The sequence below is a fragment of the Bubalus bubalis genome, chromosome 22, assembly GCF_019923935.1.
Source record: "Bubalus bubalis isolate 160015118507 breed Murrah chromosome 22, NDDB_SH_1, whole genome shotgun sequence".
NCBI lineage: Eukaryota > Metazoa > Chordata > Mammalia > Artiodactyla > Bovidae > Bubalus > Bubalus bubalis.
This window is the reverse complement of record NC_059178.1, coordinates 29,657,019-29,679,923: the sequence shown is the minus strand read 5'-3', so window position 1 is coordinate 29,679,923 and position 22,905 is coordinate 29,657,019. Positions and strand designations below refer to the sequence as shown.

Sequence of the window (22,905 nt, the reverse complement as noted above, 5' to 3'; positions counted from 1 at the left end):
ACTTTTGATCTGTGAGCTAGAAAAGGTTACAGATTTTCATGCCTAGATCTGCATCTACAGTCAAGGGTAGAACTCATTGAGGACAGTCACTTGGCTGCTGCAGCTGAGGTGTTGTTCCAGTCCTTAAGGTCTCCCGTTCAGAAGTTCAAGGGGACAGTGGAATTGAAGCAGGGCCAAAGTCTCCAACTCACAACAAAAAAATCCTTTGTAATTTTTCTGTCAATTATTGTTGTTATTTTTTTCTCTTCTCTCATCCTGAGGTTCTTTCCGGTATTTCTCATCTCAGAGAACGCATCTCCATTTGATACGCTTTCCCAAGCCCAAGCCTTGGAGTCATCTTAACCTTGGAGTGCATCCTTGCAGTGATGTGCATCCTGTGTCTCCTGTATCTCTCCTTGTCCCTTTCTCTGTTCCTCTGTCCTTGCGCTGACGCTGGCCACAGCCATCCTGCCCGTAGGTTGCAGCTCTTCTCATCTGGCCATGCTGCCTCCAGGGAGTGTTGCACATTGTAGTTTGAGAGGTGCCTCTGTCCCTTGGACTGCAAGGAGATCCAGCCAGTCCATTCTGAAGGAGATCAGCCCTGGGATTTCTTTGGAAGGAATGACGCTGAAGCTGAAACTCCAGTACTTTGGCTACTTCATGCGAAGAGCTGACTCATTGGAAAAGACTCTGATGCTGGGAGGGATTGGGGGCAGGAGGAGAAGGGGACGACAGAGGATGAGATGGCTGGATGGCATCACCGACTCGATGGACGTGAGTCTGAGTGAACTCCGGGAGTTTGTGATGGACAGGGAGGCCTGGCATGCTGTGATTCATGGGGTCGTAAAGTGACTGAGCGACTGAACTGAACTGAACTCTAAACACAAATCAAGTCTTGAGACCTCAGTGCCTTAGGGGGTAATCGAACTCTACCTTGACCTGTGTCTCCTCACTTTAGCAATATCACCTCTCACCTCTTCCTTCCTCTTACTCAGAGTTCAGCAACGCTGAACTTTTCTCATGCCTTAGGGTCTTGTTCTCATCATGTGAAATACTAGCTTTTCCTCATCTTTTAAGTGTAGCTTCTAGAAACTACTTGGCTTCTCTAAGACTAGCCTACAGGCTCTTACTTTGTGTTTCCAAATGACCCTCCAGCTAATTCGTATCACTGTACCTCTTTCTGTTTCCATTTCCCCCTCTGGGCAGACCTAGCTGCCTCAGGTCTCAGAAGGGGACAGAAGAACAAGCAAAAGTTCAGGCCACTACCTTTCCACCTGCCCAGGCCTGTAATATGGGGGCTTCCCTGATGGCTTAGTCGGTAAAGAATCCTCCTGCAATACAGGAGACCCAGGTTCCATCCCTGGGTTAGGAAAGTCCCCTGGAGAAGGGAATGGCAACCCACTCTCTCCAGTATTCTTGCCTGGGAAATCCCATGGACAGAGGAGCCTGTGGGCTACAGTCCATAGGGTCACAAAAGAGCTGGACATGACTTAGTGACTAAAGCCCCACCGGCACCACCCTGCTCTGAAGCTGTCCCTGCTCTCAGTAGGGACAGGGCACTGGGTGGAGGGCGGGCTGCTGTTCTGGGCCAGGCTTCCTTTCAGGCAGCCAGGTGGAGGAGTCAGAGGAGACAAAGTGGTTATGAAACTGAGTGGCTTAGTACTCTTACTTTGCCTAGTCCATGGGAGAAAACACCATCACTTTCTCTCTCCTCACCTTAATCATTGAGGCACAGACCTGACCAGCACTTCCCTCCTGACTTTCCTGGAGGCAGAGCTCCCTGGGTCGCATGTGACTCTGTATCATTTGTTTGGTTGATTGGGTTTTCTCTTAAGATTACTCCCAAAAGGTTAGGAGCCATTGCCAGGGCAGTTTAGTCATGGGTGATGCAAATCCAGTTACAGCCTTTGGTGGAGATTTTAATCCAGTTTTCCTCCTTTCTTCTATTCACTCTTATTTGTAAAAGAATGCAAAATACATTTCATAGCTCTGCTGGCTTCTTCCTGATTTTGAACCCAAAAGGTCTTCCCAACTGGTGCTTTCTTTTCTAAAATTGTTAAATTAATTCATTATAGTTTTTCTAACAAATATATGCTTTCCCTCTGACTATTCTAAAGACTCCCTCTGATCAATACTGTTCATTCAATAATAATTGTTTTACTTTCTGTTTTCCTTGCCAGACTGTATTTTAAGGACAGAAACTGTTTCTCAGTTACTTATTTACCCCTTTATCTCAAGCACCTGGGATGTAGTGCCTGCCACATGATAGCCACTCAATAAATGGTAGATGCAAATCCTCTTACCTCTCAAGTTCTCATTGATCATGATTCTGAGACTCTTCTTCTCAGAACCAGTATTTTCAGACCATCTGAAAATAATAGATATAGATATTTTAGATACATTTGTTTTGTTGGGCATTGTGTTTAACAATAACAGACTTATTCTTCAAGATCTGACCCAAGTACCATTACTTTTATCAAACTCCCCTTTATTATTGCATCCCATAATGGTAGCTCTTTTCTCTAAATGTGTGACATTTATGTGTGTGTAGTTTGTTTGCTCTTTATATCTTGTAGCATCCCTGTTATGATCTTTTTATTCTTATTTAACTCATGCTTTTAACTCATTTAACACATGCTGCTTGAATTATATATCTTATACTTCCTTGCAACTAGTATAAATTTATAGATGTAGATACATAGATCAAATGCTCAGTGGTGCTTGTTTAGTGGGTGATTGATTTCAAGCTATTCATCTTAATTTGAACAAGAAATAGATAAATTTATATTTTTACATCTTATATGATGCCATCAATCTTGATTTTTTTTCAAGTTATGGTTTTATGTAGTAGAAGTTTTTTAGAAGAGTAGTTGATTTTTATGTCCAGAAATCTTTTTCTCCATTTTGGGGAGAGAGTATTGATTGTCTTGAGGGATTTATATAATTCCAATGGAGTATGAATCAATTTCAAAAATACCTTTTCTCATGCACATAGTCAGATACATTACATTTTCTGTTTTCCATCACAAGAGAAAAAATTGTCTTATTTTGATATTTTCTTTATTTCCTATGACCTTAGCTTTGTCACTAGATAGCTTTGGGACTATTTATTCTCAACTGTTTGTGTTTACTTAAAAACAAAACAAAACAAAAAACACTTAAGGCAACACTGTGTCCAAAAGGACCAGGGTGAGAGGGTGAGGAAATGCCATTCATCTAGTTTTTTCCTCTTAAATATCTTGTCCCCAATGATAGAAATATTTGAGTTAAATTGAAAAACAGACAAAAGAGATTTTCTTGTGCCTCAAATAAAACGAAAATGTAGTTTAAAATAATACATTTATCCACCTGTGCTAATTAACCAACCTGTAGTAATATAAATGAAAATGTTTATGTCTTAAATATTTCTGGGGCTTCCTTGGTGGCTCAATTGGTAAAGAATCTGCCTGCAATGTGGGACACCCGCGTTCAATACTGGATCAGGAAGATCCCCTGGAGAAGGGAATGGCAACCCACTCCAGTATTCTTGCCTGGAGAATCCCAGGGACAGAGGAGCCTGCCGGGCTACAGTCCATGGGATGGCAAAGAGATGGACATGACTGAGTGACTAACACTTTAGCTAAAATATAATAATTCTTCCGTTGTAAAATAAAATAACCCAGAGTGATTTGGATTTTCTATGCAAGTCAATGGGAATAAAATATTTTTTTATTATTTTTCCTTATTCTTTTAATAGTTGAGTCTTTTCTTTGTACAAGGTTTGGTGTACAGTATTGGGGGGGCGCGTTAAAGAGGTTTAGAGCTTACTGAGAATAGCAGCATACCATGTACATATGAGCAGAGTAGCAGAGCATGTGCAAAGGGCCTGAGTTCTTAGCAAGTGGATGTGGCTACGTATGGAGTCCAGTAGAAGAGGTCGCCTCTCACAGTGATTTTTAAGGAAGGCTTCGTGGGGAGAATGGCATTTGAACTTGACCTTAAAATTTTTTTTTTAGTTAAAAGGAGAAACTTCTTAATATGAATAATTACTATTTCCAGTATTCACAGAAAAGGGAACATCGTTAACAAAAGTTTAGAAGTAGTAAAATAGGATCATATTTCTAGGAAAACAGATATTCCCGGGAAAATAGTCTGGCTGAAACTGACCATTTATGGAATGATTTAAATGTTAATCTAAGGAGTGTAGACTTTTTCTGTATAAGGAGAACAATGGAGGTGTTCTGTATTAGGGTTTAGTTTAACAGCAAGAAACAAGCACTTCCCTACTAGTTTTAAAACTTACCCAATTAAAAATTGTACATTGTAATCATGGAAACGACAGATTGTGAGCTTTTTATACATGTCTCTAAAGTTAAGCTTTTCACATATAATCTTCCAGCATCTTTCCTGAGTTCAACAATATTTTTAGTACAAAAAATAACTTTCTCTCTCAAATTAACTGGTACTATTTAAGTGTCCAATCCTCAGGGTAGGCCAGATATGGTAACATACTGCCTTTTTGCATTTATTATAGCTCAGTCTCTGAATATTAGTTGGCTAAAGCATATTTGCAGTGATTGCTACTTGGTAACTTTTCTAGAAGCTTAGCAGTTCTCCTTTATGTAATCAGTATGAGACGTCACTGCATAAGAGGCATACTGGTGTCAGCCAACTGGCCTTGATACATAGCCCTGAACCAGTGTGTTTACCGTAGTAAATGATTCCTACACTATCCCACCGTGCAGGTTAATATTAATTCTAGCATCTTGTTTGGACACTAGATTGTCAGAGAAATTAGGTAACTTTTGACTCTTTTGGACAGAAGAATTTGACATTCAATAAGAGATTCTTATAAAAACTTGTCTTAATATATATTTCTTGGAATACTTTTTGAAAGCTTGTTTAAAAATTTGTAAAGTGCCCCTAAAACTCATTGGAGAAAACCCTGATGCTGGGAAAGATTGAGGGCAAGAGGAGAATGGGGTGATAGAGGATGAGATGGTTGGATGGTAACACTGACTCAACGGACATGAGTTTGAGCAAACTCTGGGAGATAGTGAAGGACAGGGAAGCCCGACGTGCTGCAGTTGATGCAGACGCAGTGTCGGATACAACTTGGTGACTGAGCAACAACAGCAATCAAATCTATTTTGACATTTAATGTTTTATGGTAATCCATAAGTATCTTAAGTGTGAGATATCTAAACAGACATAATTGGAGGTAATGATGGCATTTAATAAAAAGAAATATATCCATGAATGGACTGTGCTTCCATTTTTCTGTCCTTCGTGCCATGAAGGTGGAAGATTACTAGATTACCCAGATAATTTACGGCAGGCAGAGGCTGTGTCTGTTTTTTCTTGTGCATCTCCTCACATCCCCAGTCCCCAGTGCTGTGTAAGACATCTGTTGAGGTACTGTTTAAGTCACATGGCATCTAGCATATGGTACTCTCTTCTGCTATTTAGCAACTAAGTACAGAATAAATCTTCACAATGTGTATCAAAGATTGCAAAAGAAGTATGTAAAGTCAAATTTATCTTAGAATTTAGTAGTTTCCAATTATTTGGGTGTCAATAATAGCAAACCCTAGGAAACTCTATCCCATGAGATGAAAAATATGATAAAATGTCATTTGGTCTTTATATCAGGATACGAATAAAAGACTGTTCTTGCTTCATTCACTATGATCTTTTCCTTTTATTGCATACTTTTGCCTTATGAGTTTTAAGAAAGAAGTTTTCCAAGAAAAGGACTTGTCTTTGCTAAAATAAATCTCATTCATATAGAACATTTGGAAAATTTAAAAAGAACAGGTTCATACAACTTTATCACTTAGAAATAATGGCTAAGTAATTTGTCATATTATTTCCTATAGATTTTCTTCCCACTGGAAAATTTTTGTTCAGATTTGTTGGCATTTGATTCACTTGGTTCTTTTTGTTTATTGACTTTGTTTACCATGTTTTAAGAATAGCGGTTTAGGTACATCAGGATTACTTATAATACAGAGGATGCGGCAGACTTAATTGTCTTTCTCCCTTTATTTTTTCCTTAAAGCTTTCTTATTGTAATTTCTCTTTTTTGATGGAAGGGACAGATTTAAAGGATCTTAATGTATAATATTAAATTCCAGGCTATTTCAACTAAGTACACTTTTTCTCACAATATGACATTTCACTTGTTTAAGTGACATGTATGCATTTTGTGGTTTTCTCTTGCCAAAAAAAAAAAATGAATGATGGGAAAAGTGGATTAAGATTTTCTTTAGGGGTCCAAGGAAGATACTGATATTATCATTTATTTCCCAACTTATGTATAGGGAAGGATACTGGACCTTGACAAGGCTGTATTTTTGAGAGCAAAAGACCTATTTATACAGAACATTTATCCAAATAAGAAGTAGAGGAAGTTGAGTTGATACCACCTTCAGATCTCTTAGCTGTCATGTCAACTACAGAATTATTTTTGTCTCTTTTTAGCACTTTGCCTTGGAATAAAATTACTTATCTAGTAATGAATATCATGAAAGGGGAAGTGTTAATGTTTTATAAGTAATGATATCATTTCTTCTTGACAACTGTTTTTCTTAAACATTATTTATGTCTATAAAATTTTTGTTTCTTTTTTTTTTTTAGTCCTGGCTCTTCTCCTTTTAAGATATAGGCTTTTCTAGGTCAAAGCTTTCTCCTTTTCTTTTTCTATATGAATTTATATGCCCTGCATACAGTAGGTGCTTAATAATCATGCCAGAGGAACAGTAATTGTATGCTTAAGGCAACTAGAAGGAAAAATGAGGTTAGTAGATACGAAATATGTTCGTGGTCTTGTTTTACTTTATTATTACTTAAAATCCCACTCATTATATTTATTTTATTTATAGAAATGCTTCCATCGTTTCTTCAGAAAGTTGAAGTTGTTGCTGAAGCTTCTAGAGAAACTTGCATAGCTTTGAGTGACTGCCTTCATCTCTTCACTAAACAAGAAGGGGTAGGTCCTTTGGAATTGAATTTTTACAGTCATTGTTTGGGTGTCACATGCTTGATTATCCAGTAAATCATTGCTTTCAAATTGTCCAAAGATAGGAGGAAATAGAGTTAGTAAAGGAAATGAAAGCTTCATTTTTCACCAGAAGTTAGAACTTATTATTTCTTGATTAAGTAGATTGATACTGAAATAACTCTGTTGGTATCATCTAATTTGCTTATGTACCCATGTTGAACAAGTATGTTTATAGTTGATCTATTCAGAGTTGTGGCCTTTCGATAAGAGGGGTATGAAAATATTCTAGAAACAAAAAGTCTATGTGAAAAATACATACTTTTGTTTAGATAATATATTGCTCTCGCACTTACCTATGTGAACTGAACTTAATGGATTAAATGTTCGTTTGTGTTCTTTGCCATTTATTCTTTCCCATATAAAAATCTGTCATTTGATCTTCCAGATATGAGTAAAAGTGGTATGCTATCCATTAGTAACTGTTTTTCTAAGGACTGAAAAGTCATTAAAGTGCGTTTTGGCTGCCTGAACTTGGACTTTTCTTTTGTAGGCTTCCCCCCAGCCCCCATTTTCATGATTTTATGCATGCATGTATGTATGTTTACATGCCATGCTGCACAGTTTTCGGGATCTCAGTTCCCCAAACAGGGATTGAACTTGTGCCCTTCATGGTGAAACTGCAGAGTCCTAACCCCTAGACCACCAGGGAATTCCCCCATTTTCATGATTTTAATGCAAGCCAAGTAGCAATAGGCATTCTTCCATATAAGTTCTAGGTATGTGTTTAATCTTCAACTTTTTAGATTGACACCAAATTTCTCTTTTGTTTATATTTTTAGATTCCACATATATATAAAATTGTAGGATATGTTTTTCCTCTGTGTGACTTACTGGACTTAGCACAATACCTTCCAAGGACACTGCATTTCTTATTCTTGTTACAATTGATTTGTGCCTTTTGTTTAGAGTTGAAGTTTTGGTAAAAGAAGGTAGATTAAAATGGTTTTGTATATATATATATAAAATTTAGATAAGAAAGCCTTCTTCAGCAAATGCAAAGAAATAAAGGAAAACAATAGAATGGGAAAGACTAGCGATCTCTTCAAGAAAATCAGAGATACCAAAGGAACATTTCATGCAAAGATGGGCTTGATAAAGGACAGAAATGCTATGGACCTAACAAAAGCAGAAGATATTAAGAAGAGATGGCAAGAATACACAGAAGAACTGTACAAAAAAGATCTTCACAACCCAGATAATCACGATGGTGTGATCACTGACCTAGAGCCAGACATCCTGGAATGTGAAGTCAAGTGGGCCTTAGAAAGCATCACTATGAACAAAGTTAGTGGAGGTGATAGAATTCCAGTTGAGCTATTCCAAATCCTGAAAGATGATGCTGTGAAAGTGCTGCACTCAATATGCCAGCAAATTTGGAAAACTCAGCAGTGGCCACAGGACTGGAAAAGGTCAGTTTTCGTTCCAATCCCAAAGAAAGGCAATGCCAAAGAATGCTCAAACTACCACACAATTGCACTCATCTCACATGCTAGCAAAGTAATGCTTAAAATTCTCCAAGCCAGGCTTCAGCAATATGTGAACCGTGAACTTCCAGATGTTCAAGCTCATTTTAGAAAAGGCAGAGGAACCAGAGATCAAACTGCCAACATCCGCTGGATCATGGAAAAACCAAGAGAGTTCCAGAAAAACATCTATTTCTGCTTTATAGACTATGCCAAAGCCTTTGAACGTGTAGATCACAATAAACTGTGGAAAATTCTGAAAGAGATGGGAATACCAGACCACTTGATTTGCCTCTTGGGAAATCTGTATGCAGGTCAGGAAGCAACAGTTAGAATTGGACATGGAACAACAGACTGGTTCCAAATAGGAAAAGGAGTACGTCAAGGCTGTATATTGTCACCCCGTTTATTTAACTTATATGCAGAGTACATCATGAGAAACGCTGGACTGGAAGAAACACAAGCTGGAATCAAGATTGCTGGGAGAACTATCAATAACCTCAGATATGCAGGTGACACCACCCTTATGGCAGAAAGTGAAGAGGAACTAAAAAGCCTCTTGATGAAAGTGAAAGTGGAGAGTGAAAAAGTTGGCTTAAAGCTCAACATTCAGAAAACGAAGATCATGGTATCCGGTCCCACCACTTCATGGGAAATAGATGGGGAAACAGTGGAAACAGTGTCAGACTTTATTTTTCTGGGCTCCAGGGTCACTGCAGATGGTGACTGCAGCCATGAAATTAAAAGACGCTTACTCCTTGGAAGGAAAGTTATGACCGACCTAGATGGCATATTCAAAAGCAGAGACATTACTTTGCCAACAAAGGTTCATCTAGTCAAGGCTATGGTTTTTCCTGTGGTCATGTATGGATGTGAGAGTTGGACTGTGAAGAAGGCTGAGCACCGAAGAATTGATGCTTTTGAACTGTGGTGTTGGAGAAGACTCTGGAGGGTCCCTTGGGCTGCAAGGACATCCAGCCAGTCCATTCTGAAGGAGATCAGCCCTGGGATTTCTTTGGAAGGAATGATGCTGAAGCTGAAACTCCAGTACTTTGGCTACCTCATGCAAGGAGTTGACTCATTGGAAAAGACTCTGATGCTGGGAGGGATTGGGGGCAAGAGGAGAAGGGGACAGAGGATGAGATGGCTGGATGGCATCACTGACTCAATGGAGGTGAGTCTGGGTGAACTCCAGGAGTTGGTGATGGACAGGGAGGCCTGGTGTGCTGCGATTCATGGGGTTGCAAAGAGTCGGACATGACTGAGCGACTGATCTGATCTGATCTGATATTAGGATCTTAGGATCTAAAATTCTGTTTTCCCATCTTTAGAATAGAAGCCTTGAGAATTAATAGGAATTTAAAAAATGCTGTGTTTGTTATCTATACCACAAATTCTGTAATCATTTTATTTGGGTAATAAGAAAATCTATGTGGGAAGTCCCTGGTTGTTCAGTGGCTAGACTGTGCTTTTACTGCTAATGGCCTAGGTTCAATCCCTTCTTGGGGAACTAAGATGCCATAAGCTGTGACGTGCGACCAACAAGGAAAAGTAATAACAATCTGAACTTGTTTAAACAAACTTACAGAAAATTAATAGAATTCTGTTAAATACCATACAAAAAAAAATAATTGTTCATTAAGCGTGTTAAATGACTGAGTCATCTCATGTTTGAAATCATCACTTCTCAGCATTTCTATTTTTGGTGGTTTCTGAATTTCATATTCTAGCTTGTTTAAATGAGGAATGATATAGCGACTTCTCTTATCCGAACAAACACAACAAATTTTGATTTGTTGTTTGATTTATTGCATTGTAAAATTAAATTTGCATCTCCTGTGTGGTACAGGAGAATGTCTTGAGGGCTCTTTTGTTGAGCCATTCTTGAAGGCAAACACTAGATTAGAAGTAACGTAATTTTCTTGAAGAAGCTGACCTATTCTAATCTTTAAGTGATTAGAAAAAGAAAAAGCTTAGGTAATCACCTCCATGTGGAAATTTACATGTACAAAAATATTAGCTTAAAGTTTAGCCTAATTAACCTCTTTAAGTCTTTAAAATTTGCCATGAAGATGAAATAAGCCTTTAAAATTTGTCATGAGGATTAAATAAGGTAATTGTGAGCAAAATGCTTAGCATGGTTCCTAAGTAAGCCTTGAGTATAAGTCAGTGGTTGTTACTGCAGGATGCTGTCTAATGAACACTTATGACCCCTTTTCTCTGATGCCCGGTGCTTCTGTGTCTACCATTGGTTTTATCTTGTTTTGGATGGAGGTGGTGTGGTATAAAGAATATTTACTGGACCGTTGGTGGAATGACTGTGCTGTGTTTCCATCCTTATTATTTAAGAGATGATAGTCTGCTTAAGTTCTCTGAACTTCGATCATGTTGTCTTTGAAATAAGAGAGAGATGTAGAAAATCATTAAGAGCTCTGGTGTGAAAGTCTAATGGACCTTTTTAAAATCTCAGTCTTTCTCTAACCAACTGTAGGACCTTGGGTGCATTTCTAAAGAATGAAAATACATGAACTCCTGAATGTTGGGTATGGCGATCAACTGTGTGTTGATGAATAATATGTAATAGAGTATATCAGCATATCAAAGGGCACAAGGTACTCGTTTAGTAAATAGCATTTATTGCTTCAAACTTTCAGAGTATCTTCAAGTGGTTTTTTTTTCCCCACCATAATTCTGTGAAATATCACCCCTATGGGTCCCTAAGTAGAAATACATGGATTTCCTTCTGAGAAATATGGTTATAGACTATGTGAAGGCCTAAAAAATATTTGAAAGATAAATGGTATCACTGACGTTGGTCTTATCAAGTAGCTAAGGATTACAACATAGGAATTTAATAAGCTTAAGTGAGGTCAGAGTGGAATAATTATGCACCATAATGCCTTATTTATCAGGCATCATAAATTAAATTTTCATCATCTGGAAATTCTATTCAAAGAGCATTGATAATATTTGAACTCATAGACCTGAGTCCAATTCCTGACTCTGCTCTTTAATCCCTTTGACTCTATTTTAAAATACAATCTCCTTTTTAAAGTGGTAACCAACCAGAAAAGAGTGTTTTGAGGAGTAAATGAGATCAGATTGGCAAACACGTCCTATAGTAGGCAGTACAGAATATGGACCAGTAGATGTAAGTGATTCCCAGCTCCAACTGGCAGAAAAAAAATTCCTACTCTAATCTTTTTTGAGGACAGTTACTCTAAGTGTTACACATTTAACTTCTTAAGCTAAAATGTTCATCCTTTATCTCTCCTGGCTGCCTCAGGATTGTCCTTTTGTATGTTCATAATTACTCTGTGCCTTAATACAGAGATACCTTCAGGGGATAATGTTTATAGGACTCTTTTTTGATTAAATGGCCCAATCCTGCTACTGCTTTTTGAATTCCTTTTTATACTCTTCTGGTTTAAAATTTTTTTCTCTTCTGATTTTTAGATCAGCTGGGTGCCTATCTCTAGCAGTGAAATACTGATTCTTTCTCATTTACTCATACTAATTGCCTGTTTGTTAAAAAGAAAAACAGTAGTAACCAAACTTGGCAAAATTACGTCCTCAGTAAGAATAAGATGTTCTTTATAAGGGTTGACAATGAGCACAGACCTCAGTCTGGACCTGGAGCATTCTAGCCTGTGATGTTCTTTGCTTATTTGGAGATGCTCTGATATGGCCTAGATACTCCAAGTAGCCATGTGACCGCTCTATAAATGAGGCATTATGTAGGCATATTTTACATGACATAACACTGCTTATGTTGTTAAAAAACAAACAAAAAAGCCCAGCAATATATAAAATAAGCTGTAGAGTCTGTGATTGATCTACTAAAGGGAACCTTTGTTGTTGCTTAGTTGCTAAATCATCTCTGACTCTTTTGTGACCCCATGGAATTGTAGCCCACCAGGCTCCTCTGACCATGGGATTTCCCAGGCAAGAATACTGGAGTGGATTGCCATTTCCTTCTCCAAAAGGGAACCTTATTATATGTTTTTAGAGTGATGTGCTTGGGAAACATAACAATATAATGGCTATGGTTTTTCTTTAACTTTGTGAGCAAATTCTGTTGAAAAGGCTAGAAACTGGTTTTGTGAATCATTGTTTCTGTAGTTTTTCTCACCAGTGGGTGGTATCAGTGGTTAAAAGATCATTCAGAAGTCATCATTGGTGCCCTTCTGGTTCTGTGTATTATTGAGCTACCCTCAATATGATCAGTCTGATCAGTTTTTAAGGTAAACTTGCTTATGTTTTATACTTTCTTATTAAATCTTCTGACTGATAAAGAGATATAACCCAAATGTATGGTTGGGATGGTAGTGATGCCAAGCTTGTGGTGTAATTGAACGATTCAGACTCAGTTGGTACCAGCCAAAGGAACTCCTGCTCTGGGCCAGATGCTAAAGTCTTTGGAGAGAATTCATGCCCTCATGTGGATTTCCTCACTTTGTCAAGGCCTGGTTTGTGTTACTCATTTAGCTTTCTGAGCTGTTCATAGGCCTTTAATCCCCCTCTCTTTCATCAGCAGTGTTTACATCTTTCAGGCCTTTACCTTCTCTCATCTCTATTCTAAGCAAAATTCTTTGTTAAATATTAGGTGATCACTGTATTATGCTATCAACTCCCTACCACTCCCTGATTCCAGGTTGTTTTTTTTTTTTTTAATCTTCTTTCCTTTTATTGGTGGCATCTGTCTCCATCTTGCTTCAAAAACAGCTACTCTATTCTGAATTCTCCCTTATAGCTTCTAGCTCCCTGCATCCCTTTCCAGATCCATTTTTGGAAATGTGATACCGTCTGTTTCTACTTTTTTTTATTGCTCAGCTGGTCCACCAAGCCTGTTCTTGCCAGTATCTCCTTGTTGCTAAATCAGAGACACCTTTAAATTATCTTGCTTGTCCTTTGAAGGATCTGCCATTGACTGCTGCTTGCCTTTTGGAATGCTTCTCTGTGAAGCCCATGGTGCCTGCCTCTTCTGGCATTTCTTTTCTATATAGCCACTCCTCCCCAGTCGTCGTCTTCTTCTTTTTTTTTTTTTTAATTTTATTTTATTTTTAAATTTTACATAATTGTATTAGTTTTGCCAAATATCAAAATGAATCCACCACAGGTATACATGTGTTCCCCATCCTGAACCCTCCTCCCTCCCCATACCATCCCTCTGGGTCGTCCCAGTGCACCAGCCCCAAGCATCCAGTATCATGCATCGAACCTGGACTGGCAACTTGTTTCATACATGATATTTTACATGTTTCAATGCCATTCTCCCAAATCTTCCCACCCTCTCCCTCTCCCACAGAGTCCATAAGACTGTTCTATACATCAGTGTCTCTTTTGCTGTCTCGTACACAGGGTTATTGTTACCATCTTTCTAAATTCCATATATATGCGTTAGTATACTGTATTGGTGTTTTTCTTTCTGGCTTACTTCACCCAGTCTTCTTCTAAAGCATCTTTCTTCTGCCTGTGCTTTGCATGTTGGTAGTCCCTAGGTTTCCGGGGTGACCTTCTCACTCAGTATTCTCCATGGATGATCTCACCCACTCCTTCAACCCAGCAATCCATGATGATTAAGATATCTCCGCCTTGGATCTCCTGAGCTATGAACCAGTATATCCAGATGCCTTTTGGACATTTACATATGGATACATCAGAGGCGTTTCAAAACCAAGTGTCTAAAACTGAGTTGTGGATCAACCCAAAGTTACCTACTGGGTAACTCAAGCTGGAAACTTGGGAGGTGTTTTCTTTATTCGGCCTAATCTTATCTTTTAATCAAAGATTATTTTTACTTCCTGTTATCTTAGTCATCTTAGTTGCTCCCCTAACCCAGCACACAGATTCCTCATCACCATTCTGTTAGATAAAGTTCTCAGGATTCCTCTCTGTTGGAGAACTGCTACCATTTCCCAACCCCAGGTTCCACCTTTCAAAACTGAGTTAAACTCCTCAGTCCGTAGGGCTTCCCACGCTGTTGTATTGCTTATGACATTGTGTATATTTTACTTGTCTGATTACATATTTACTTAACTAGAACTCAAGTATCTTGTTTTTGTAGCATCTGTGTCTAGCATAGCGCTTGCTTACTTTGTTGTTGCTCAATCGCTAAATCTTATCTGACTCTTTGTGACCCTATGGACTGCAGCACGCCAGGCTTCCCTGTCCTTCACCATCTCCCGGAGTTTGCTCACACTCATGTCCATTGAGTCAGTGATGCCATCCAACCATCTCATCCTCTGTTGTCCCTTTCTCCTCCTGCCTTCAATCTTTCCCAGCATTAGGGTCTTTCCCAATGAGTCAGTTTTCGCATTAGGTGGCCAATGTATTGGAGCTTCAGCATCAGTCCTCCCAAATGAACATTCAGGACTGATTTCCTTTAGGATTGACTGGTTTGATCTCCTTGTAGTCCATAGTGAATGTACGTGAATAAATGAATAATGAATGCACAAGTAGAGAGGACAGGCTTTTGGGTCAGACCAATCAGGACCTAAAATCTGGACTCTGAGCAAATTAATGTGTTTGGGAGTTACATTTCTAAATCTGAAAATGAGGATACAAATGAGTTGTTTTAAGTGAAGCTCCTCAGTACAGTGCCTGGCACATTTTAGGTGCTCTGTAAAGTGCCTTCTGAAACAAAGTAGCCTTTATTATCGTTCATTGTTTCCTCTTGCTGCCTAGTACTACTATTGTAAACTGAATTCATTCTCTAATTCTTAGGGCCTTGGGAGAAGGAATCTGTAGCAAGGTCTCCTTTTTATTGCCAAATGTGACTTTTCAAAATATGGTAATATTTAGTGACCAATTTAGAATGGGAAGAAAAAATAGCAAACTGACTTTTCAAAGACACTGTGAAACCTCACTGACATTAATTCCCCCTTTTCCAAGTGTGGCCTTGTCTCATTTTTCACACATTTCCCATCTCTAGTGCAAGTTCACTGCTAGAAGAGTGAACTTAAAGTGCCCTAGGATCTTGTCAACAAAATATTTAATTTTGTTCAGTATTTCTCTGCTTCCCAAAGTGAAGGACACATTTATATACCATAGAAAGGTTTAAAACTACCATTGGAACAAAAAGGTTTGTTTTTCTTCAACAGAGCCTCATAATTAACTAGGAATTTCATTAGCCTGAACATCCCACTGAAGTACAGCATTTACGTGGCGGGTCTGCTTGACCACTGCTCCTTCGTCCACCCTTTAAGCGTGGCCAGAATCTCAAACCATCTATTTCACGCGAGTACGTTTCATGTTAGTACGTTTCACTTTAGTAGGGTTAGTTACTGTTGTTTTCCTCATTGCTCAAAGGGGAGCCCAAGGAGTGCATACAAAAAATAAATAGGTGCAGACTAGCTCAGGCTTTGCAATTAACTCTTCAGTGTGAGCCTGAGTGTCAGTTACCTTCAAGTAGAAGACTGCAGAAGAGAGGATCCCTCTGCTTTCCTGGGGGCGGATTTAAAAGTTGCCAGGGCCGCGTCTGCAGGACGGGCGGGGACACAGCGCCAGATCCAGGGCCGGCCCGGGTCGGGGGCGCCTCCGCCGATGCTCGCCGAGCGAGCGCGGGGTGCGCACCGCCTTCCCCGGAACCCCGGCCGGGCAGCTCCCGGGCCGCGCGCCGCTCCCGCCGCCCCCCGGCAGGTCCCTACCTGCGCCGCGGAGCGGGCGGGAGGGCGGAGGGGCGGGGAGGAGGGACGGACGACGCCAGCCGCCGCGGAGCCGCCCGCCGCAGGCCATTCGCCGGCTGTAGCCCCGGAGGGCGGCGGTGCGGCCGAGGGGCCAGCGCGGACCTCGGGCGGCCCGGGCGCTAGTCCTGGGCCGCGCCTCTCTCCCTGCTCGACCTCGCCGGGAGCCGGGGGCGGGCCGCGCGAAGGTGACTTAGAGAGACCTTGCGGTGCCGCCCTGGGTCGCGCCTCCCAGCTGGGCTGGAGGGGAGGCGGAGGGACAGGCCGAGCGCATTCGTGCGAGAGCTGCGAGCTGCGCCGGGCGGAGCGCGCCGCCGGGGGGAGCCCCGACCCCGGCCCAGGTGGGTGGGCGAGTGCCGGCGCCCGGGTGGCCTCGCTCCGGGGCGCCGGGGAGGGGGCGGCCGGGCGGGCTCGGGGGCTGTGAGTGGGTCCGAGGAGAGTTGGACGCGAGCGTACGGAGCGCGGCCGCTGGCGCCTGGGGAGGGGTGCGCGGAGCCGGGGACCCTTGTCCGCCCGGCCGCGGTGGGTTTGCAGTGGCTCCTGCGGGAAGAGCCGCTGGGGTCGGGGGTGGAGGGGGGGACTGTAGTGGAAGCCCCTTGAACGGGTATTTTTCTCGGCTCAGTATTGGTAGTAGGTCAAGTAGGGCCGGAGTGGGAGGAGTAAGACAGTGAAAGACATTGTTGTCCTAAATAACCTTCCAAGTTAGTGATTTTTTCGTTTGTCTCTGCCCTGGCTGACATTGAGATGAACTTAACCGTACGCTGTTCAGAGGCTGCTAAAATTCCCCGAAAAAAAAAAAAAGAGGAGGGGGAAATGCTGGAGTGGATTGAGAAGAGAAGGGGAAATCATACTGGGGTTGGGGAGCGGGGAAGTGGCTTTTAACTTTGTTTTGATTAGCGATTTTTGATTACTCATAGGCTTTCTTTGTAGCCTAAACCAGTGGAGAGTCACGTTCTGCAGCATTCATCGCATGTGGCTAGTTGTTTTGTGTTTTCTGTTGTGCGGGTTTTGTTTTGTTTTGTTTTGTTTTCTTCCTGGATTTGGAGGGAGGGTGGTACTGGGGAAGATGCCAGAGAAGAGCTTCTGCAGCTTTTGAGAGTTATTAAAGCTATTAAAAGTTTCTTAATTTTAATCGGGTTCAAAGACAGAACGAAGGCATATCATTTAGAAGACATAGCATTGCTTAGCAGGAATCTTTTGCAGAAGAGAAAAATGCTTGAAATGCGTGTTGGTGGAGTAATGTGTAGGCTAGAATCTGGAGATCTAAATATAAATTCCCTTTTCAGTTTGAGGACACATCAGAGTTAATCTCCGGGCCAAATAATGTTTGATTTTGACCCGGAAGCTGTTGACTGTGGCAAGTTAGCTCAGCTTCAATTGAGTAGATATTTAATCTGATCATGAAGACCTGAGAGCTATTTTAGCCTTTGTCACAGTGCGGCTTTTACTAGATTGGGGGCCTAATGGGATTTGTATCACTGTGAATATAATGGCAGAACTCTAGCCTTCCCTCTGTAGAAGCTCTTTAAACGTTAATTTCAGGGGATTTCTGTGATGGTGAAAGTGGCCCACATAATCTCCCTTCCCTTAGTTGTCTACTGGCAGAATGGGGGCGGGGGGATTAAAAAGTTTATTAGGTTTTCCATATTAAAAGCAAATGCATCTACTGATAATCAAGGTACTATATAAGTACAGTTCAAGCACATTTTAAATATTGTACATAATTTGTAAGATAATTGTGCAGCATCCTATTTTAAGCTCTAGAGTTTTTTACTTTGTTGTTTACATTTTCTTAAAAAGGACTGTGAGTTGTGATTACGTAGTTATGATTGTTTATCAACTCCACGAAGATTGTAAGGCAACTTCTGATTCCTTTAAAAAGTAGAAATTTAGAATTTTTATTCAGTCTGCATTATTCCTGGATTTTTAGCTTGTTGTGTATACAATCCAGAAGTATACTGCTGCAAACTAATCTTAGAAGCAGCTGGGACATAAATAAATGCCCAGTTTATGTACAATTAAGCTGGTTTTCATTTTGATAACTTTTGTGAACTTTTTGAACAGAAATACATCAGGTTTCTATTAGCGTGAAGTCTGTGGTTTGTGTGTACTAGCCTTGCGATGCTTGGTGTATTCTTACCCTGATGTGTTTTTGTATCTCACACTTATAACCTGCAGACAGTTCTGTTTGTGTTGTTTGCTGCCATTTTCTTATCAGAGGATGTGCGGTGCCCGACTTCTACTCTAGCTAAAGAATTTTGAATGAGTTATAGGTATACATAATTTTCCTCTCATTTTTAACTTTAGAGTGTTAAAGATATAACCCCTGTACATCTTTATAATGATCCACGATGGACTTTATCTATTACTTTATGCAAAATCTTCTCTTTAGTTCAGTAAGTATTTACAGAATGTTTACCTTATCAGATACTGCTGTACCAGTCTGTCTCCATAAAACTTAAGAGATTACTGCAAGAGCCAGATGACTGGGCTCTTAGAAGAAAGCACAATATATCCAGTGGGGAAGAGAAAGGGATGAATTCCAGCAAACAGTTCATTAAGACTGGAACAGAGGGGGATGAGTAAAGAGAAGTCAAGGCTAGATGAATAGAAGCAGAGTCTTCTTGAAAAACTCTGTAAAACATACCTGAAGACTTTGGATCATTTGGGGCAGTTAGAATCACTGAAAGATTTTAATCAGGGGAGAGATTTAATCAGATTTGTTCCTTATGAGAAGGATTAGAGGGCAGGCCTGAAAGCAGGGCGGCCAGGTGCAGAAACTCAAGAGAGAGATAATCAGAGTCTGAGCCCAGCTGGTGGCTGTGGAAAGGAAGATACAGAGCAGAGAGAAGGAGGAGACTTTGAGATAAACAAGATGACTAGGAGCCGATTATAGATTGGATAAAAGGAGTGAAGCAGGTGGAGTCAGATAACCTTAGACTCAGGGCGTAAGTCGTGGGCTGGGAGGAGTCTGACTTGGAGGGTAAAGGGGAGGATGAGTTCACCTTTGAACACGCTGACATGCAAATAAGATCCTCCTGACTAGTCCAGTAAAAACTTGGGAATCTTTAGATTGGGAGTCACCTGGGTTCTACATGGTGATCCAGGCTGAAGAAGTAAACATCACTTAGGAGACGTGTCCCTTGAAATCAAAGGATTGAATTCTACCTCTGGAAGAGAGCCAGTGGAACAGACTGAGGAAAAGCAGCCTGAGAAGGCAGAGTCTTTACCAGTGAGCCCAGAGGACAGGAGGCGAGGAAACAACTCAGACTCATCTGTTAGATTTGGTAGCCAGGTGTCTTTGATGAGGGAAGTGTTCAAACCAGGAGAGCATGAAGCCTGGCTGCAGTGAGCAGAGGATTAAGCGGGGAGTACAAAGTAAAAATGATGTAGACGGACTGGGATTCAGTCTCTGTAGACAGTCTGTGGATAATTACACTTTTGTTCCTTTCTTTCAGTCCTTCACCTCTTATATATTTTTCTTCTTCCTGCCCTGGTAGGGCCTTCTAGACAATGTTGAAATAGAAGCCCAGATGGTAGGAATATTTGTTCATGCATGGTAAGTTTTTTTGGCCTCAAGGCATGTGGGATTGAACCTGTGTCTCCTACATTGGAAGCACAGAGTCGTCACCACTGGACCACCAGGAAAGCCCCTGCCCCTAGTGTTTAAAAGGAATCTAATGATTCCCTGTTAAAAATATTTGGTGCATACCATTTATAAGATAAATGAAGTTCCCTCTCATTCTTATACTGCTGAGGGTTTTTTAAATCATGAAAGGGTGTTAAACTTACCAAATGTTCATTTGTCAAGAGAATCATGAGGTTTTTCTTTTATTTGTTAAGGTGGCAAGTTATATTTTTAGATTCTTTTTAGTGATAAACCATCCTCTTGTACCTGGAATAAACTTAATCTGGTCAAAATGTATTATTTTCAACATTAGCCTCAAGTTCATTTCTTTCGGTTTTTAGCATCTGTTTATAAGTGAGATTGGTCTGTAGTTTTCCTTTTTTGTTCTGTCCTCATCAGGGTTTAATATCAAGGTTACACTGGCCTCATATAATGAGTTCAGGAGTGTTCCGGTTTGCTGTTCTCTGAAAGAGTTGTATAAAATTGAAATGGTCTATTTTAAAATTTAGTGGAATTTTCTTATAAAACCAACTTTGTGAATTTTTTGACTGCTAATTAAATATATTTAATGGTTATAGTGCTATTTTAGTTTTTTTTTTTCTCTTTGGGTCAATTTTGACGCATTATATATATCAAGGAATTTTACCTTTTCCATTTAGGTTTTGAAATGTGTTGTTGTAAGGAAGTTCTTAATATCCTTTTATTGTCTTTTTCACCTATGTTTGTTATGTGATTATATATTCCCTTTTCTAATCTTTTCCCATTTTTTCTAATATTTGGCCATTTCCAAATGAATTTTTCTCTCTTTGTAAGCTCAGACTCATTAAGGCTTTGATTATATTTCAGAGAAATATCTAGCTTTTATCTAGTTCATCTTTTTCTTTTAAATTTCTGTAGTTACCTCTGTCTTTTATCCTTGAGTATCTATACATTTATTCTCTGTCTCCTTCAAGTGGATGTGTTCAAAATTCTTTTCCAGATTTTAAGTTGTATGTTTAATTCTAGTGTTTTCTAATTTAGTGAATATATCACGGTTAGCTTTATCCATTATTTTGATTATTTTGTGGACTTGAATGAAATATTTCCTAGACTTCATCATTCCAGATCAAGGGCTGCTAATGTATGTAGAGTTTAGTCGCTGAGTCGTAGCTGACTCTTTTGCCACCCCGTGGACTGTAGGTGCCAGGCTTTTCTGTCCGTGGGATTCTCCAGGCAAGAATGCTAAAGTGGGTTGCCATTTCCTCCTCCAGGGAATCTTCCTGACAGGGATCGAACCGCATCTCCTGCATTGGTAGGTGGATTCTTTACTGTTGAGTCACCAGGGAAACCTATATGTAGAATAACACCCTAATATTTAAAATACCTGAAACTTCTAGAAGGTTTTGGTGATTTAGTGTTTTTTTGTTTTTGTTTTTTCTCTTATCCAACTTTCCTTGTTTTCATTGCTTGGCATTTCTGTCCATTTCTCTTCCCCACCTCATTGGTCACTTTCTTTCTTTTTCCCTCTCACCCCCTCTTTTTTATCCCTAGATACTTTATGCAGTGGAAGAAGGATGACCGTCTTCCCTTCCCCTCTTCCCTACTTTTTTCTTCTGTCTCCTGAGCTTTCTACCCTCGTACCCCCACCCCACCTCCATACCTGGAGAATTCTTCCATTAACTGCTTCCACATAGTCTGTCTTGTTCCTTCCTTCTTAGAACCCTGGCTGCAATGCAAAGGAGGAAGATGCCAGTAACTTGGGTCTAATTTCCTTTAGATGCTTAAAGGTTAATCATTCTGTATGTCATGATTTTTATTATTCCTTAGGCAGTTCAACAGACAGCAAGGTTAGGGAGAGGATAGGGTAGGCCTAAGGGGGTGGCCTAGATAGTGGAGTATGAGCTGCTGTTACTTAGAGTCCTGAAATGTGGTCTCCAGTGTTAGTGACTCAGGACCTCACATTCCTCCTGTGTAACAGGGTTACTGACATAGATCCCTTCTCTCTACTTCATGAGTTAGTGTGAGACTCAAATAAGATAAGCATAAGCCCGTTGGTGCTATGTAAGAGAGCCCTCTCGTGCTTATTTTTCAGAAAAATGTCTTGAAAGGATTTTGTGCTCAATTCAGGGACAGAGAAGTGGCATAAAAGTGGTTTGTGGCCTGGGGTGTTAGATCAGAGAAACCCTGGTGGGAAGAAGCAGGTGGAATGACCAGAGCCCAGGAGCTGTGCTCAGCGATCCAGCAGGATTCATAGGGAGGCCATCGTCCTCTGAGGTGGGGAGCTCACAGCCTCCCTGGCTGGAGACACAGGCGCGTTGTTACATGTGGCAGCCAGATCCTAAACTGCATCGATCCATCTGTTCCTTTACCTGTGGGTTTATTTGATGCATTCAGGACACTGTGCCTTTGTGAGGCACTTGAGAAATCACCCTGCACTGAAAATGTTGATATGAGGGAGATTTTGTTGTTCCAGGGTCTAAACAACTGCATTACAAATGAAGTTTGGGGATATAATTCTCCTTAATAAAATTTCTTAGAAATGATTTAAAGTTTCAGTGTTTTCTTCACTTATTTTTATTACTTTATTTTGTGTTATGGATGAATTGTTTAAAATCACCAGTCCATAGGCTCAGTCTTAGATTGTAGAGTGTCTCCTCTGGTGCTGTTAAGGTTTTATTGCGGGCTAAGGAAGACTCTTGAGAGTCCCTTGGACTGCAAAGAGATCCAACCAGTCCGTTCTCAAGGAGATCAGCCCTGGGTGTTCTTTGGAAGGAATAATGCTAAAGCTCAAACTCCAGTACTTTGGCCACATCATGCGAAGAGGTGACTCATTGGAAAAGACTGATGCTGGGAGGGATTGGGGGCAGGAGGAAAAGGGGACGACAGAGGATGAGATGGCTGGATGGCATCACCGACATGATGGACGTGAGTTTGAGTGAACTCTGGGAGATGGTGATGGACAGGGAGGCCTGGCGTGCTGCAATTCATGAGGTCGAAAAGAGTTGGACACGACTGAGCGACTGAACTGAACTGAAGGTAGATCCCAAGCTTCCCAGGTGGCTCAGTGGTAAAGAATCCACCTGCCAAGCAGGAGACTCTGGTTTGATCCCTGGGTCAGGGAGATTCTCT

The 22,905-nt window shown here is 40.5% G+C and overlaps 1 protein-coding gene and 1 long non-coding RNA gene across 8 annotated transcripts in view; one reads left to right on the top strand and one right to left on the bottom strand.

Annotated features, from left to right (window-relative positions):
* The window catches only part of LOC112581387, a 36,625-nt gene extending 20,600 nt beyond the window's left edge, over positions 1 to 16,025 (bottom strand). The window contains exons 1-2 of the long non-coding RNA XR_003105936.2: positions 15,889 to 16,025; positions 2,283 to 2,347 (exon numbers count right to left, since the gene is read on the bottom strand). This is a non-coding gene — a long non-coding RNA (uncharacterized LOC112581387). The remainder of the gene's footprint in view (positions 1 to 2,282; positions 2,348 to 15,888) is intronic.
* The window catches only part of OSBPL1A (oxysterol binding protein like 1A), a 228,221-nt gene that overhangs the window by 93,245 nt on the left and 112,071 nt on the right, over positions 1 to 22,905 (top strand). For 3 of the 7 annotated variants that reach the window (XM_025273327.3, XM_044934859.1, XM_025273328.2), the window contains exon 16: positions 6,843 to 6,949. In XM_025273327.3, coding sequence (XP_025129112.2) covers positions 6,843 to 6,949 — 107 coding nt within the window. Of the gene's footprint in view, positions 1 to 6,842; positions 6,950 to 16,173; positions 16,511 to 22,905 lie in introns of those variants that run through there. The other 4 variants (XM_044934861.2, XM_025273332.3, XM_044934864.2 and 1 more) reach the window with 4 other exon arrangements.